A 17,791-nucleotide genomic window follows, 5' to 3' on the forward strand; every position below is an offset into this window, starting at 1 on the left:
GATACGTTCAGCACCACGATGGTTGGCGTCCCTCGTCTCATTCCCCCGAGCCGTCGCCATTTACGCACTCGTTCTCACAGCGTTCTGGCTCGGACCTTGCCAGATACTCGCTGTCTGGCCCGGCCTCGCGGGAGCTGACAAGGGGGCTAGGAATGCAAACCAACGAATTGCCCAGAATAGACCCTCACTGGGCAAAGAACGGGGTGCTGCCATCTCCGAACATGAGCGCCGCCGCCGACCCAGCTGACTCAAGGATGGCTATTGCCAATCTCTTGGGGTAGGGCCTGGCAGGTATACATTGGCTGCATGGGCTTCTCTTCACTCATTCCTCTATACTCTCTACTTGTTTTTTTCTAATACTCTCGTTTCTTTTCCTCCTCTATATCCCCTGTCGACTTTTTTCTTTGTCTCTCAACTCGTTTCATATTCTCCGTGCTTTACTTTTCATATCATAGCCAGTATCATGGTTGGGTAGCCTTCAATAGGCAGCGGTTTGTTTGGAAATCTCAGGGTGTGTCGCATAGGAACACTTGGCACTTTAGGGAAATCATATACATCATGGTGGGCGCTTAGGATCATCATGGCATCTCCTCCGAGTCGAGGGCAATGCAGGGAAATGGATTGTGTCTTTCCATTTGGATTTTTTGTACGAATACTTGGGCCTTTGGGTCGGTGTTATATCACAATACCCCAGCTTCTGACGGGAAGTCATTCTGAGCTTTTTTCTTCTTCTCTGCCCATGTAGGTGTCGGTCTCGATTTCATTTGATTTGTGCCTGTTTTGGAAGAAACGGACTTCCAGTGCGGTGGTACCGAGGGCTTACTCGACAGGACCCGTAATGGCTGCAGATCAGCTGAAAGGGTCCTGCTGTTGTGTTTCAATAGAATTAGTTTCATCAGTCATGTCAGCAATCGACAGCTTTCTCCCTTTGGATCCAATTTTCTCTTCTTCCTTGCCCAGCCCCAGCTATTACAAATACCATTCAGCTTGCTGTTGAAACAGGACAGACGCCTCTTTCGCACTCTATTTCAGCCCGCCACCACACAACAGAGTTTCGACCCAGCCCTCTGGATCAAGGAAAAAAGCAATCAAGGCTGTGTTAAACAATCAATGATACAATCGACCGAGGAAGCCAAAAACCCTCGAAAACCTGTCAAATCCAATTACCTTATGAGAAGAAAGAAGCTCCAACGGGTGCTAGGCTAACTGACTCGAACAACTCAAATCCCCCTGTTCTATGAACCCCCCCTCCCTCCCTCCTTCCCCCGATCGCGAGCCACGACCCTTTTCCGCCGCGATCTGGCACCAAGAGAAGCATCGGGAACGCCTCTAACGGCTGGCGGATCCCCCTAGTCCAACGACTGGGATGGTTTACGGAATGCGCCCCTCCTCTCTAAAAAAATGGATTCTCTAGAGAGAGGGAGAGAGAGCAGAGAAAAAAACTAGGAAAGGCACTTGACGTTGAGATGGGCCTAAAGCAAGCGTGACTGTTTGTTTGCATGGGGGGAAGGAAGGGCTTCACACCCCCTCCCCCTCCCCCCCCCATCTCATCCTTATCCCATTTGGCCCATCCCCTACCCAGAAAATCCTCCAAACTCCAGTCCGAATTGCCCATCCATGGATCTTTTCTTCTTCGCCCGTTCGAACCCCCCCTGCCGAGCGAAACTTGGGATTTGCAACGGCTAGTGCACAAGTAAGGCAAGTGATACGCCCTGTTGGTTTGGGGCTCTTCTTCATTTCTCTTCTCTTTCTCTCTCCCTTCCTCCCCCCACTCCTCTGCTTCTTCCGCCCTCTTTCTTTTTTTTTCTTCTTTCGCGCTCCCTCCCTTGTTCCGGTATGGCGGACCTTGGGTGGCTGAGGGGAGAGGGAACCAACAGCATCGACATACTAGGTATTTCGACCTTGGCAGCTGGAAATTCCGAGTCCAAGTTTCTGGATGGACAGGAATGGTACATGCGTAGTAACCAGCTGAAGAGAGAAAAGGGGGGGCGTGTGGGATAGGAAAGGTGGGGGGGAGGAAGGCTACGAAGTTGAACTTGCCGAGGCACTTCAGAACACACAGGCCCCAAAAGAGAAGAATGTGAATATCTACGTAATAAAAGAGAATGAAAAGAGAATAAAAGAATGATCAAGTCTCCATCTTTTCTGGTGGTGCTCGCCGCTCGTATACATCGACCAAACGAAAGCCACAGCCCTGTGTATACTAAGGTAAGGTAGTAAAGCAGAAACATGGCTTTTTCCTCTTCTCTGTCATGGTGGAATGAAGAACATGTGCTACACACACGCACAACACACATAAACTTCCCCATGTTACGCAAGCTCTACCGGAAACAGGCACACACGCGCGGGTCCCAGCCATCTGGTTTGGTGTTGGTTACCCAGACAGAAAAGGCTTCGGGTCGAAGACGTTCCGCGGTCGGTAAAATTGAGGCGCTCTTCTCGGGAGGGGTGGTTGCTCCGGGATTCTGGGTTCGCCGCAACGGTTTTTTTTGCTGCTTGGGAAGGGGTCTTTGTTGATGTACCTTCCTTGCATGTGCCATGGTACTCTTCGTTTCTTGTCCAGTCAGTCAGGTAAGGAGAGTAACGCAGATGCCATTTCTCACAAGGTACAAGTCAAGTATAGGCCTCGCACGACCAAAATATAAAAAATCAAACCAGCCAGACATGAAAAAGAAAATCAAAAATAAAGAGAAATGCATTCATCTATCTCGTGGTGACAATGACGACGGTAACACTTGAACTCACAACATAAGTACCAGCACCAAGCACCACCACCCGCCGTCTCAATGACACACACACACACAAGTTCAAATGACATAAATACACCCCCCTAGGGGCGTCAGCGCAGTAAATCCCGAAATTTTTCGGACGCACCTTCCGAAGCCTCGCGCTGCTCAGCCCTTGGCGAGATCCGCTGCCGAAGGCGGGGCGCGGCGTGTGATTGGCCGCGGCGTGGGCGGGAGTTGAGCTTCCCGGGCGAGGGAAAATGAATGATGACAATGGCGAACAACGGCGTTCAGGTTAAGGTAGGAGCAGTGGGTAGCAGCAGTACGAGTACCTTAGACAGATTAGTAGAGCAGGCAAGGCCATACCTTGCAATTCGGTGAGAATTGCTGCAAGACAGAACGAAAGAAGGAGCGACATGGGCAGGAATACGATGCTTCCCCCCACCCTCGGATTTCGGTCCTTCTCGCTCTGGTGCCTGCAAATCGCCCAACTAACCGTTTTCTTTCAAAAATAGGCAAGATCTGAATCCTGAACGTTCAACACAACGATCCCGCCATCCTCTTGCCCTCCAATACATACCTCTCAAGTATGCATCTACATAGGTACTGATCCCAAGACCGTCTCTCTGTCTGTATCCCTCTCCTCTCCTCTCCCCTCCTCTCCTCTCACACTCTGTCGAATTCGTCTCCTCTCTGCCCGCTGGCAACTCATTCCCCTACTGTAGCAGTCCGGATGCCGGCGAGATAATCTAAGTGACACATCGTCCCCATCGAGACCGCAGTTCCAACCCCTGCCGCCCGCTGTTGGGCTCTTCCCACCCTCATCTTCCTCATCTTTAACCGGCCGGAATCTTGCCCGCCCTGCGCTATATATCCCGTTTCTCCATTCTCCATACAAGCACTACTGCTTGCCTTGTCTTGCCTGTATACGTGTTTACGAGGATACTACTACTACTAGCACCAAATATAAGGTGGCATGCCTACCTAAGGTAAGTGTTTCTGCCATGGTTACCCCTGATATAAGCGTCTTACGCGCTGAAGCTCTGGCCTCACTCTGCACCCTCCGCTGCCGCGGCTGCGAATACTCTTTTTTTCTCTTCCCCCTCTCTCCTCTACCCATGTCCAGCCTTCCTAGGGTATGCATACCTCAGGACCGTCGGCCTCGGGCCTCCGTTCCCCAAAACAAAAGCCGGATTGGCAGCCACCGGAAAACAAGAAAAAGCCAGTCAGCCCAACAACAATAACAAAGGACGGCGGGAGGGGGTGTAGATGGGAGGGGAAGATGAGGGGTGTCCTAGTAAGTTGGCACATCTGCAGCACTACTTTAATGAACGCCGAATGCTACCTTACATATGTTACCTGCTAGGTTACCGAGTGGTCATCGAAACGAAACAAGGCAAAAAGCAAGTAAGAAAACGGCAAAGGAACAAAGACCCGCCACTGGACATAGTACTGCCTCTCTTTCCTCCTCCTCCTCCTACCTACTATACACCCTCCAGACCCCTTTGCCCTTTCAGCTCCTCGCCTTTCGCTTTCGGGACCTTCTTAGGTTTAGCCTGCTATTGCTTTTTCTTCATCATCTGCTTCCATAACCAACGTCATCTATTCGTCGAGCCCTATTCCGATGCCTAGCTCTTAGGGCCCATCCGTCGTTCAGCTCTTTCACGAGCCAGGAGACAAAGAACCAACAGCAGAGCCAAAGAGCCAGTTCGCCCCAACTAACCAACCAAACCAACTTACATAGGCTCAGCCTCACCACGAAACAACTGCAGAACTAAATGGTAGGCAGAAGAAGAAAAAAGATGGGGGAAAAGATGACCACGACTATTGGGATGCACGTTGCGCGCTGCAATCCTTGCTTCGAGTCCTAGTCCGAACTCGAGGAGCGGGCGCTGGTCCAAGCACACAAGCATGCTCGTGGGTCTCTTTGTTTGTTCTTTCGTCTCTTCCCCCTTTCTTCGTCATCAACATGCTACTACACATAACATGCATCAGTAGTTCCCAGTCAGGAGTCCCAGGCACCCGGAGCTGCAGCCACCTGCATCCGCTGCCTCGTATTGACGAACTCGACGTCCCTCTTTCCCTTCTTCCTGCAAAGTTCCCTGTAGGACTACCTAGTAGGTTAGAAACTTTCAAAGTCTGGAACTCGACAAGGAATCGCTGCGTCTTCGCTTATCTAACCGCACCTTTTCGGAAGCCGGTAATTTGATCGCCGGCTGTCGCTGGAAGATTTCGCTACTAGTAGTAGTAGTACTACCAACTTGTAAAGGGGGGGGGGGGGGGGGGGGCTGCCCCAATCTGCCCGTTTTTATAGTCTCGGCCGCGGAATCCGAAACGGAGAGTCCGCGTTTTGCTTTGATATTTCTTACGACATATGAATAGCTTCTTATAGTGAGTACCCTAGGTTATTATAGTGCAATTACTATGATACTTGCATGGCTGAAGATGTGTGTAAGCCTTTTAAGCACGTGAGGTATAGATGGATAGAGCCAAGCGCGGTCCAGGGAGTATCTGATTAGAATGCTGTGCATGATCGGTGCTTGCTTTCTCCCAATAGCCTCATCTACTTGAAACCACCACACAGCAGACTTTGCCAATATCGATCCCTGATATCAAACATCATGAAAAATGGCACCAGAATCAGGTCATTGCAATATATATTACAGACAAGCTTTCTTTCCAAAACGCTGCATCAACTAGGGCTTATTACCGGCACTGGTGGGCAGAGACTTGATTCAGTTTTGATGGCCCCCCGACCCCTTTTTGCCAATTTTTCATCAGTGTTGTTTAAAACAACCCTCGACACCCCTAGCGATTTAGATCGGATCACACCAGCTCTTTGGGGCGTTGCGCGGAAAGAGAGAAACTCCACGACTTGGTAGTTGTTGAAATGTATATCAATTGGCTTACTTGTCTCTCCTCATCTAGACAGGAATATAGCTCCTACTTATGCTTTACAGTTGGTTGACCCTTGTGACCCATATGTACCAGTACTTCCTATGTACGATGCCCCTATTTTCAACAGTAGTATAATTTCTCACTTAAGACGGGCACCTTTACCTATACTCAGGGTTCCTTTGTTCTCTGTGAGTTTTTTTTTTATGCCCAGAGCGCCCTATCTTAAGCTTCCCCGAGGACGTTCGCCTCCATTAGTTCGACTTGTCAAGGGTTAAAGGCCCTATACGCACAAGTTATCGCATCTGCCGCCATATGACTTCGGGATGCGTATATCTATAAACTTCACACTTGTCATGAATATCGTCTAGCAAAGTCGTTTGGCTCTCCTGGTCAACTTCCGGCAAACCCCCTTCTAAGAGTGAATTAGACGTTCTATGCGCTCACCCCCTTATCTAAGAATCATTCCTAATAGTACAAACTTGACTTTACGTCCGCTGGAACTTATGTAAAGCCTCAAACGCGCTGAACGTATCCAGACTTGGCCACACTGTTGGCAAACAGCTCGCGGCACCTAACCTTGCTCTCCAGCCTCGCGCACAGCAGAAAGGCGCCGCTCAGCTTCCGGTGCAGGCTGTACGTCTCCTCCGGCGGCGGCGCCAGCCGCTCGTGCAGCATCACGGGGATGAGCGCCTTGACCCGCTCCGTGATGGTCTGGTCCTTGAAGTCGTACACCTCGGGCGCCGACGCGAGGAACGGCTCCGCCAGCGTGAGCACCGACTGCACGTGCGCGTCCAGCATCGTCCTGCTCTCGTGGCCCGTCAGGTAGCCCAGGCCCTCGGAGAACTTCTTGACGCCGTCCCGATCCGACCGGGACGCGGCCTCGAGGAGCTGCACGTACTGCGAGATGAACTCCTCCGGGTACTCCCGCGAGGCGCCAAAGTCCAGCAGCTCGAGCTTGTTCGTCTTGGCGTTGTAGAGGAAGTTGGTCCAGTTGGGGTCCGTCTGCATAAACTTGAACTCTGTAATCTCCCGCAGGCACAGTCGCAATATCTGCGTGCCGATCCAGTCGCGCTGCTCCTGGGTGAACGACTTGACGCGAGTTACGCCAACGCCGTCGAGGAAATCCATGGTCAAGACTTGCTTGCCAGATGCCTCCGGGTACACGTCAGGGGCCTCGAAGACGTCCTCTTCACCCCGGAGGAGCTCCTTGAAGCGCTTCGCGCATTCTGCCTCGCGCACGTAGTCGCACTCCCAGCCCAGCTCCAGTCTCGCATTGTCAATCGTCTTGTTCAGGTAGAGGCCCTTGGGGAGCAGCTTTGTGGCCGTCAGCAGAATGCCGAGATTGTCCAGATCAGAGTTGATGGAGTCGGCCACGCCGGGGAACTGGATCTTGACGGCCACTCGCTTCCCGTTCGACTTGAGCACCGCCTTGTGCACCTGACCGATGGACGCCGCGGCAATGGGTTTCTCTTCGAATTCGCTAAACAAGTCTCGCCAGTCAGAACCAAGGTTGCTGGCCAGAACCCGGTCCCGCTGCCACGCCGGCATGTAGTCTGCTCGGTCCTGAACCCGCTGCAGCACCTCCTGGATAGGGGCCGGCAGCATCTTGGAGTCCTGGAAGCTCATCATCTGCCCCAGCTTCAGGGCGGCACCCCTCATCCGGGACAGCTTTGCAACCAGTCTCTCCATGTTGCCGCCACTGAGCAGCACGGATCCTTCGCCGCCGCCTCCAAAGGCTCTGCTTACGCTTTCCGTCACAGCACCGCCTAGCATGCCAGCGGCCAGGCCACCGTAGTTGAGAATTCGGCTGAATCGGGTAGCTGGCACTTTGGATTCTCGGAGCTGGTAGCTGGGCACACTTGCGGGCGCTGTCTCGGGGATGAAGGCCTCCTTGACGGCTTCGACTGTTTCTGCATCCAGCTTGCCGGTGTCTAGTGGTGACTCCTTTTTGCCTTCTGTGGCCTCCGTTATAGACTCTGATGCCACCTGGGCTGCAGCCTCTTTTGTGGTATCCAGTGTAGCTTCTGATGTGACTTTGGGTCCAGTCTCTGGTGGAGCCTCTGATGCGTTTCCTGGTGTAGTCCGAGGTGTAGCATCCTGTAAAGATTCCAGTACAGCCTCAGCTTCAGACGCCTTCGTAATTCCTGGGGCCAGGGCGGAGGATCCCACAGACTCCGACCCCTCACGCTGCACAGATCCAGGCGCCGCAACATCGACGCCACCACTCCCAGACTCGGCCGCAGTATTCAAAGGCTCGGAAGGAGCAGTCTCAGCGGCATCCGCCTCAATCGGCGGAGGACGCGGCCAATACCGCAGAGGATGCTCCTTTCCCGGCCCGCCTCCCGCAGCCTCTCTCCGGCCCTTCGCCGGTCCCTGCTGTCTGCGTAAAGAGCCCAGTATCTGCGAGCCCCGCGCTGTGTGGAAGATGTTGATGTCAGCTCCCGGGGGCAGTCCCAGCTCTTCGCTAAGCTTGTCTCGATCCTGATCTCGAGCCGTAGAGGCAGAGGATGTCCTCGGCGCTTCCTCTATCCTTTGCCGCACAGAATCATCTCCCGATAAAGACGTCTGAAACACTGGCTGCTCACGGATCTTGAGATCCTCCACCTTCAGCCCTTCTGAAACTGGTGACGGGGATGAAGACGAAGCCACAGACTCGGACGTCTTCTCGCCAACGTCCCCCCTCGCCACGGCCTCACTCCCATGACCAGACCCATTCCGCCCTGGATCCCCCGCCTGCGTCGCACCACCGGCAGCTTTAGTCTTCCTCAACAGCGCCCCCACACTCGACGTCCTGCTGTAGACGTCCAGCTGCCGCCCCCGAAGAGCGACATGCTTGGATGCGACTGACCGAGAGGCATTGAGAACCGCCGCGAGGTCAATCGCAAAGTCCACAAACCCCATGTGGACTCGCCGAACCCGCGCGCAAAGAGAAAGAAGTGAGAAGAAAGGGAAATAGGGAAGCAGTAGTCGGAATGCCTCTGGTTCGGGATGATCTCGGCTCTGTGATATATGATATGGTGAGGGAAGCTCGTGAAAAGGCCGCCAAGTTTTAGCTCATGTCGTCAAATTATGCAGTTAAGCGGGGCGACGGAGCTGCATCTCACCAAGAGCAACGACGTACGAAGTATCAAGGTACCAAGTCGATGATTCATACCTTACAGTCCAGGACTGGCTCTGCATGCTTTTGAAGTCGCAAAGGCACTCAACAAGGTATCTCGTGATTTGGTTTAGATTTGATTATCCAGGTGTAATTGAATCTGCAACTAATGTATAGCAAACTGCCGACCGTCTAACGCGAGTCCTTCTAGTAAAAACCAGATAACCTCCTTCCCACTTTTCCTCCATCAGAAACGCCATGCTTATCCAACCTTATAATTAAACAAATTACAATGGAAGAAGGAAGAAGAAGAAGAAGAAGAAGAAGAAGAAGAAAGAAAGAAAAAGGCTAAATCAACTCTTCGCAATACTTCTCTTTCAAGGAACAGAGAACAGGAAAATAGGCAAGCGTCCGCATCATCAAGAGCATGCCATCAATCTGCTTTGGGTGGCACTCTGCTGACGCTCTTCAAAAGCGAGCCCTTGGGTTTCCTCGGAGTGGCCTGCCCAAACGAATCGGCTGCTTTCCCCTTCAAGGGAGTCGCCATCTTGCTCCATAGTCGTTGTGCGGCTGGCGTCAAGCCTCCTGATGCTCTTGGACCGCTGGTGAACCGTGGTGTCTCCATCGCACTCTCCTTGCCCGTGAATCCTCTGCGCAGAGAATCACTCTTGGACTTGGCGATGCGCTCCACCATTCGTTCATGAAGGAGCTCTCGCTTTCTCTGGTCTTGAATCTTGAAAGGGTTCGTCGCATCTCCAGGCCCCAGATTGATAGGCGCAGGCAGGGGTGCAGCATCGTCGCCATCCTCGTCATCCACGAAAGCGTAGCCGTTTACTCGAGGCGTTTCGCCGCCGCCGACAATGCTGGAATCGAGATCGGTCTGTCGCGGCTTGCCCGAAATAGCGTCGCGTATGGACGACATGGTCGGCGACGGTGGTCGCTGCGGGACGTGAGGCTGCGGCATCCTTGTGTTCTCGTAGCTAATTGCCCTTGGTGCCATCCGAGACTGCTCCTCCGCGCTCTGGGCGACCGTCTTGACGCCGTCCTCGAGGCCTTCCGGTTCAAACATCAAGCCATTCCTCGGAGCTGCGTTCCAAGAGTCTGGCCGTGCCGGCCGCTCTTCGACATCCCGGATGGCCAATAAATCTCTCTTGAACCCGTCATCAACCAGGCTCCGAGTCTTCTCCAGCCTGTCGGTGACCTCTTTCTGCTTTATCATCTGCTTTGAGGGCAGCTTGTTGCCGCGCCAGAGCCAGGCGTACTTATCGGCCCTCTTCTGGTTTTGCTTGTCAATCAGCTTATAAAAGCTCTCATTGTCCTCGCTAGTGTAGGTGGCCTGAAATGCTGACAGGCTCATATTGACGTCCAGCTTCGGCTTGTCCTGCGCGACGCTTGTTGCCATCGACGCTGGCGTATCGCCGACGAAACTGGTAGGCGTCTGGCTGCCATGTGTGGCGTTTATTGATGAGGCTGATCTGGTGGGTTTGCGGCCAGGTGTCATGACGTTTCGAAGCCTCCGACTGGCGCTTGATATCCAGGCGGCATCCTTGGACTCTATCGCATGGAGGTACTCCTGTTGAATCTGCGTCTCCAGAAGGCCGGGGAAGAAGTCTCTGGCGATGATCTGAGAGAGTGCCTCGGTGTATGCATCCTCCTCTAACACCTTCTTCGGTCTCTTGATCTTCTTTGCGGGAGGCGGAGGTGGCATCAGGTCAGTGTCTGTCCTCTTACGCACCAGGGCGTTTGAGGACCCGGCCGCGGAATCCATCGCCAGCCGCGTCAAGGCCAAGCACGAGGGCCTTTGTGCGACTGCAGTGTATTTCTAAGTTGAGGTGGGTCAAGGAACCCCCATTTATTGTTGGGCGAGAAGCTGGTCTGGTTTCGTGGGCGACGATGCGGAAAACCGCCGCGATGATGCAGGAGTTGAAGTTCGAAATGGGCGAACAAGGGCAGAGCCGCCTTGCAGCAACCTTAAAGTACCGTGCGGTTGGCGGTACTCCCGACTACTGCCGTCGCTACGGCAAGGCCCTTGTCACTTGCCCCCACTCGCCACCACTTGTACATTCATGCGCACTTTGAACTTGCACGTCATGCATCTATCCGATCCCCTTAGATCAATGGCCATCCATCAAACCGTTACAGAGGCCACAGGCTGGCCTTAGGGCTGGACGGTGGCTGGAACTCGCCTGCGACAGCGCTGGAGATGCAGTACCCACAGGGCACATGGCAGCGGTAACGGCGCCACATGCAGGCCCTACAGGGGGCGAGGGGCGCATCGAGGCCTGGAGGCTGCACTACGGCATTCGCCTTCTCCTCATTCCGACCTTGTTGGGCCCAATCCAGAACCCACTTCTGCTTCCCCAGTTCTTTATCGATTCTCATGGAAGCACGGCTTTGATTTGGGCTCTCTTGCGAAAAGTCCAACTCCAGCCATTTCTACCTCTCCCTCTTCAAACCCTGCGCCTGTAACGCTGGCCGGCCGACGACGACCAAGAGCCCATTCTTCTTGTATAGATCTATAGATTCTTCATCGCGAACCCCCTCATCTCATTCCCGAACCCTGCGAATCTTCCCCGCGAGGGCCTGGCGCACGCGATACCCCAAATTCTCCGGACCTCTATCCCAGTCTGCCCGCGTGCTCCAGTCCTGATCATCCGGCTTCACCATGTCGCAAACGGCTGTCGAATTCAAGAATCAAGGAAACAAGGCGTTTTCGGCGGGAGATTACCCTACGGCCATCACCTTCTACACCAAGGCCATCGAGGCAGATCCCACCGAGCCCACGTTCTTCACCAACAGAGCCCAAGTTTGTTCACCCGACACTGCCCCGGCTCGTTTTTGGTATTCTGGCTAACCGGCGTGTGACTTCTTCTTTCTCTAGGCGTACATCAAGACAGAAGCATATGGATATGCCATTGCCGACGCTGACAGGGCCCTCGAGCTCAATCCGAAGCTGGTCAAGGTAATCACGATATGCTACCCCAACAATTCACATGTGAAGAACCGGGAAGCTAACAAATGGACGTTGGTTATATAGGCATACTTCCGCCGAGGCCTCGCGCGCACGGCGATCCTGAGACCTAAGGAGGCCATCGAAGACTTTAAAGAATGCGTTCGGCTAGACCCCAACAACAAGGATGCGCGACTCAAGCTGGAGGAATGCAAGAAGATTGTGCGCCAATTGGCCTTCTTCGCAGCCATCGAAGTGGGCGATGAGCCCTCGGCTGCGGAAGGGCTCGACCTGGAACACATGGCCGTAGAGGACGGCTATGACGGAGTACGGCTTGGAGACGAGATGACCCAGGAGTTTATCGACGACATGACTGAGCGGTTCAAGAACGGCAAGCTCATTGCCAAGAAATACGTCTACCAGATTCTCATTGCCGTCAAGAAGATCGTGTACGAGGAGCCCACAATGGTGGAAGTGGACATTCCTGAAGGTGTCCAACTTACCGTCTGCGGCGACACTCACGGTAAGCAAAACACATTGAGCCGAGGACTTTGTTGTTGGCTATTGCAGGACGCTGACCCGTTCGATGCCGAATCTAGGCCAGTACTTTGATCTCATGGAACTGTTCCGGCGCAATGGCAGCCCGTCCGATAAGCATTGGTATCTGTTCAACGGCGATTTCGTCGATAGAGGGTCTTGGTCCACCGAGATTGCGTTATTGCTGTACGCCTACAAGTGGCTGCGGCCCAAGAACTTCTTCTTGAACAGAGGAAACCACGAGACGGACGACATGAACAAAGTATACGGCTTCGAGGGAGAATGCAAGGCCAAGTACAACGAAAGGTAGGTGACCCATGGATTTTGATGCCAGGCACTGATGTGTTTACGGCCGGCTGACACATTGCACAGGATATTCAGGCTGTTCTCCGAGAGCTTCTCCTCATTGGCCTTGGCGACGTTGATTGGATCCAAGTACCTGGTTCTCCACGGTGGCCTATTCTCCGATGATAAGGTCACGTTGGACGACATCCGCAAGCTTAACCGACACGCACAGCGCCAGCCCGGCCAGTCGGGCCTGATGATGGAGATGCTGTGGACCGACCCTCAAGACGAGCCCGGCCGAGGACCCAGCAAGCGAGGAGTCGGCATGCAATTCGGTCCAGACGTCACCAAGCGCTTCTGCGAAAACAATGGCCTGGAGGCCGTCATCCGAAGTCACGAGGTGCGCATGGATGGCTACGAAGTGCAGCACGATGGCAAATGCATCACAGGTATGTATCATGTCTGATTGGAAGATGATCTATCCGAATGTTCTACTTTCCCCACGGCAAAACTAACGAGACTCTCCTCTTCAGTCTTTTCCGCCCCGAGATATTGTGATTCAACCGAGAATAGGGGCGCTTACATCAACATCGGACCTGATTACAAGCTCAAGTTTGAGCAGTTCGATGCGGTACCGCACCCGAACATCCGGCCAATGGTGAGCTTTCCCCACGCTTGTCTCCCGTTGCTTTCCAAGACTGAATCCTAACATAATACACAGGCTTATGCCCAGAACTCCCTGATGTCGTCTCTCATGTAAGGCTTCAAAGCCGAGCAAAGGACGGGAGAGTAATGAAGTGAAAGAGCTCGAGGATGTGTCTCTGGCATCTAGTTGTCCAAAAGGGGTATCAAGATGAAAAACAGTAAAAACCTAAGAAATATAGCCATTTAGAGGCAGTACTTAGATATACCCCCGTGTAGATTAGGTATTTTAGGTTATGCAGCATCAATGCCTCAATTGTTCCACAGTTGATCTTGTCCGTGGCTCCCAGCCATTGCGCCAAGCCAGTCAGAGCACTGCTTGACCCGTAAGAGGAACTCGACGCCTCCGTCGCTGGAGCCCTTCCAGGCCGTAAGCGCGGCGGCAAAGGCCCCGAGATCCTCTCGAGGAACCCGGATCCAGCACTCGGCGGCCTCGACCTTGAGCACGTCAAGCGGGATCGCAGTGCCCGTCAGCCCAAGGAACTGGCGCAGAGCAGCCGTGCAGTACGACTTGACCTGGAGGTTGTCGAGCTCGACGGCGGCCTCGGGGGGGTTCGTCAGGAGCTCCAGGTGGACGTATGAGAAGGGCGGTGCTCTGATGGTGCACGTGAGGAGTTCGTGCGTTTTGGAGAGCCTCGGTTTATTATCGAGTGCTGTTGATCTTCGCGAGGCTGAGGCTGCTGTTTCTTGGGACATCTTTTGGAGGATGATTTGTGTTGCAATGGGTGTAGATTCTAAGAATAGGTTGTTCGGTATGGCAGCTGGTGAAGGGTGAAAATCCAGATTGCGTTTGTTGCATATCTTTGCGTTTAGATGCATCCTTGTGAGACGCAGCGTGTAAGTCTGAGGGGCGAAGGCCTTGACTTTGATGTTTTGCTATCTCACAAACGCTTCCCACTAGGCTATCTAATAAGTAGGCAAGATAAGGGACGTGAAGAGGAAATGTAAATTATACCGGTAATAAGGCCCAAAAGTGACTTCAACTTCAAAGCTCTTTTTCCTACGATGATTACACTTCCATAACCCAAACTGGAGACAAGCCTCAGGAAACTCGAGCTCCATGGATACAAGGCGGTACGTACCCACGCACTCGGAAGCAATTCCGCACTAGCGCCTTTCCGCCAAATGGATCCATCGACTTCCATTCCGTCTTCAACTTCAGCCTTGCCAAACTCACTCCATCCTCATCCTCTCTCTCTCTCTTCCCCAACATCCATCACACAACCATGTCCAACTTCGTCACCCCCGGCCAGCAGCGCTACCTGCGCGCCTGCATGGTCTGCTCCATCGTAATGACATACAGCGTTCGTCTCCCTACTCTCCCTCTCTCTCTCTTTCTCAATCCCCCCAAAGAAACGCGAACCCAAGTCCGCTAACCCCCCAACAGCGCTTCCGCGACGAAGGATGCCCCAACTGCGAAGAGTTCCTGCACCTCATCGGCTCGCAGGACCAGATCGAGAGCTGCACCTCCCAGGTCTTTGAGGGCCTCATCTCGCTCGCCAACCCCGCCAAGTCGTGGGTCGCCAAGTGGCAGCGCCTCGACGGCTACGTGCCCGGCCTCTACGCGATCAAGGTCTCGGGCCAGCTGCCCGACGAGATCCGGTCCTCACTGGAAGACGAGTATCGGATACAGTATATTCCGTACGTACTCGTATAGCGCATTGCGGACCTTTCTTTTGATTCGCCTTTGACGGGAGGGAGGCTGACATGTGATGACATTGCAGGAGAGATGGCACGCAGACCGACACGGATGCCTAAATCGAAGGGGCAAATTCAGCAATATGTGATTTGGCGTACAATGCGGGCGAACACGGCGTTTTGGAGATTGGAATCGAATATTGGAGGCCTGAAAGATTTTAATATGGATTGTTCTTGGGAAAAGGAGACAGAGATAGACTCTGATTACTCTTAGGCCCCCATGTTGTGTTTTGGCGTGAGTTACGCCAAGGCCTTATGGTATCTGTGCAAAATGCAAGCGTGCTGTAAATACATCCATTCTATATGCAATCCGCGACCGAGAAACGCCATACCAACCCATCATGAATGCACTCAGCGCCGTGTCTAATTCATCCTTTGCTTTTTGCCACCGGGCATCCCGAATCCGACGGAGCCGCTGGGCCTTTTCCTCTCCATCTCTTCCTTCATGATCCTCTCGGCCTCGCTCATCTTCTTAGGCTGCTGCAGTACAGAGCCCTTCTTCGATCCCGAAGCCAGCGCGTTCTTCTTGGCCAGCGCGAAGACATTCTTCGTCTGTGGCTTTTCGCCGAGCTTCAGAGACACTCCGCCAAATCCTGACTTGTTCGTGGCTGGTTTCGGAGGTTCCTCCTTAGAAACGGCTGCGTTTGTCTCCGCAGGCTTGTCGCCGTCTTCAGGCTTTTCGGGCTTATCCTGCGTAGATTTCGGCTTCGGCTCGTCTTCCGGCTTGGGCTTCGCCCCAAACGACAGTTTAATCTTTTCGCCCTCTTGCCTCTTCAGCTCCCTTCTTTTCGCCTCCTCCTCGTCTTCTTCATCGCGTTTCCCGGCCATCTGCTGGGCTCGTTTGATCTGCTCTCGTATCATGCGCTGCTCGATTTCCTCGTCGCCCTGATCTTGCGCTTCTTTTCTCCTCAGCGCCTCTTGTCGTCTGAGCGCGTCGGGGGAATTGTCGATCCAGCTTATGTGTAGTCCCTTTTCCGTCTCCTCCACTCGACATATTCCTTCCCTCCCCAGATACTTGGCGAACTCGGTCAACGACGGCCACTTGGTCGCGTTCATGTGGATGTGTTCCTTGTTGGCAATGTATTCTTGGTAGAACTGGTTCAGGTGCACCTGCTTCTCTCCATGCGCCGTCCTCAGCAGCTGCAAAAAGTCCTTGAGGAACTCGTCGCTGTATTGGTTGATGAACTTTTTGGGGTCCTCGCCGACGACGAGCATCTGTCGCACGTGGCTCTCGGACTGAGTGTGCATCTTGAAGCCGTTGGCGTCGCGGCATTGCTTCTCGCAGACTTGGCAGTACCACCGCAGGCGCTGGAGGCCTTTGGACTTGAGCTTGTTGCTCAGGTGTTTGGTCGAGCCGACCTCTGCTTTGGGCATCTTGTGTTGTTTTCCTTTTGAGGTGAAGCCGAATCGCGCAGTTGTTGCTGCAAGACGAGTATTTTCTTGGCGTAACCAGAAACCGACTGATCAAGTCGTTGCAGCAGCAGCCAAAATCGAGAGTGCGATGGAGGAGCAAGGCGTCGATGTTGCAATTGTCAGAGCCAAATCTGAGGCGCGACTCAGCCTTGCATGGGCGGAACCTTAATCTCTTATCGCCACCTTATCTGCTGCCGAGATTGATCCAGTGACATTACCTCAGCCTTATTACCTTGTCTTTTTAGCTTGGAACTGACAATTGGTACATTACCTCAGGTACTGTCGCTACATCAACGCCACTCCAACTTTCTTTCTCCATACCCTGACCAGCATATCTTGGCCCTTCAACTCCTCATCCCCATTCCCTCTTCGAACAGCGATATCCAGTCCCACAGTCCACAATGTCTGAGCGCAAAGTCCTCCAGAAATACTACCCCCCGGATTTCGATCCCAACGACATCAGCCGCCGTCGGGGACCCAAGCCCACGGGGCCGAGAATCCAAACCGTCCGACTCATGGCTCCCTTTTCCATGAAGTGCCTGAGCTGCGGCGAATACATCTACAAAGGCCGCAAATTCAACTCGCGCAAGGAAATCCGACCGGACGAGAAATATCTGGGCATTCAGATCCTCTTCTTCCACATCAAGTGCACGCGATGCAGCGCCGAGATCACCTTTCGCACGGATCCGCGAAACACAGACTACGCCATGGTCAAAGGCGCCATGCGTTCGTTCGAGCCGTGGCGAAATAAGGAGCTGGCTGAAGAGACGCTGGAGGAGAGGCTGGACAGGCTGGAGCGAGAGGAGGCCGAGGCCGCGGGCGAGGAAGAGAAGAACGCCATGGAAGATCTCGAGGCGAAGAATGCCGATGCTAGACGCGAAATGGCAGCAGCCGATGCGCTGGACGAGATTCGACAAAGGAATGCGAGGATACACCGATCGGAAAAGGAAGGGACGGATTTCGCAGACGTCATTATTCGTTCTGGAGACGAGGAACGGGAACGACAAGAAAGAGAAGATGAAGAAGCCGCCAAAAGAGCGTTCGCCGCAGCCGCTAAGCGGCTGAAGAACCCTAACTCAGAGAACTCTGGCGTTGTGGAGGAGATTGTTGAAGTGGCTGAGGTTTCTGCGCCGACGGGTGGTGAAAAGGCAACGGAGGCTTCAGCTTCTTCGGACACCAGTGCAGCGACGAGTTCCATGCCACCGCCGCCCCCTCCACCCTCTTTCAAGAGGGTTGTGAAGAAGAAGAAAGACCATGCCGCTTTGCTTGGTATCAAGAAGAAGCCCTCTTGAGTATAGCGACTGCCTCGAAAGGGCACAGGTTAGGGCAAATGTGGGTTTTTGAGCATACAAACTCTGGGATATGGATGGGATAGGGCAACTCTGATTTTTACATTGCGAACTGATGAGCAATGAAGGTTTACACAAGGCGCGCAGAGACATACTTGAGGTTCATAATAAAACACTACTTGACAATTCTCTTACT

The 17,791-nt window shown here is 53.4% G+C and overlaps 5 protein-coding genes across 5 annotated transcripts; 2 read left to right on the forward strand and 3 right to left on the reverse strand.

The window, feature by feature from the left end:
• Positions 1-6,137: 6,137 nt before the first annotated feature.
• Positions 6,138-10,510, reverse strand: BBK36DRAFT_1183526 (putative molecular chaperone; the record flags this gene model as incomplete). The annotated part of the gene is made up of 5 exons (XM_024896359.1): positions 9,234-10,510; positions 8,959-8,963; positions 8,210-8,530; positions 7,850-8,149; positions 6,138-7,579 (listed from the first exon to the last, which is right to left on the reverse strand). The coding sequence occupies exons 1-5, from the start codon at positions 10,487-10,489 to the stop codon at positions 6,138-6,140; spliced, it is 3,324 nt and encodes a 1,107-aa protein (XP_024746130.1). The 5' UTR covers positions 10,490-10,510.
• A 2,937-nt stretch (positions 10,511-13,447) lies between these two features.
• BBK36DRAFT_1172106 (hypothetical protein) lies at positions 13,448-13,891 on the reverse strand (the record flags this gene model as incomplete). Its single annotated transcript, XM_024895683.1, has 1 exon — positions 13,448-13,891. The coding sequence occupies one exon, from the start codon at positions 13,889-13,891 to the stop codon at positions 13,448-13,450; it is 444 nt and encodes a 147-aa protein (XP_024746131.1).
• Positions 13,892-14,418: 527 nt separating this feature from the next.
• Positions 14,419-14,953, forward strand: BBK36DRAFT_146850 (transcription-elongation factor; the record flags this gene model as incomplete). The annotated part of the gene is made up of 3 exons (XM_024897541.1): positions 14,419-14,499; positions 14,583-14,836; positions 14,920-14,953. 3 exons carry the CDS (start codon positions 14,422-14,424, stop codon positions 14,951-14,953), a joined length of 366 nt encoding a protein of 121 aa, XP_024746132.1.
• A 303-nt stretch (positions 14,954-15,256) lies between these two features.
• On the reverse strand, positions 15,257-16,267 carry BBK36DRAFT_1162596 (hypothetical protein; the record flags this gene model as incomplete). The annotated part of the gene is made up of 1 exon (XM_024894455.1): positions 15,257-16,267. One exon carries the CDS (start codon positions 16,265-16,267, stop codon positions 15,257-15,259), a length of 1,011 nt encoding a protein of 336 aa, XP_024746133.1.
• Positions 16,268-16,707: 440 nt separating this feature from the next.
• On the forward strand, positions 16,708-17,608 carry BBK36DRAFT_146860 (DUF572-domain-containing protein; the record flags this gene model as incomplete). The annotated part of the gene is made up of 2 exons (XM_024897542.1): positions 16,708-17,397; positions 17,464-17,608. 2 exons carry the CDS (start codon positions 16,708-16,710, stop codon positions 17,596-17,598), a joined length of 825 nt encoding a protein of 274 aa, XP_024746134.1. The 3' UTR covers positions 17,599-17,608.
• Positions 17,609-17,791: the final 183 nt, after the last annotated feature.

Source organism: Trichoderma citrinoviride, assembly GCF_003025115.1.
Source record: "Trichoderma citrinoviride strain TUCIM 6016 unplaced genomic scaffold BBK36scaffold_15, whole genome shotgun sequence".
Lineage (NCBI taxonomy): Eukaryota > Fungi > Ascomycota > Sordariomycetes > Hypocreales > Hypocreaceae > Trichoderma > Trichoderma citrinoviride.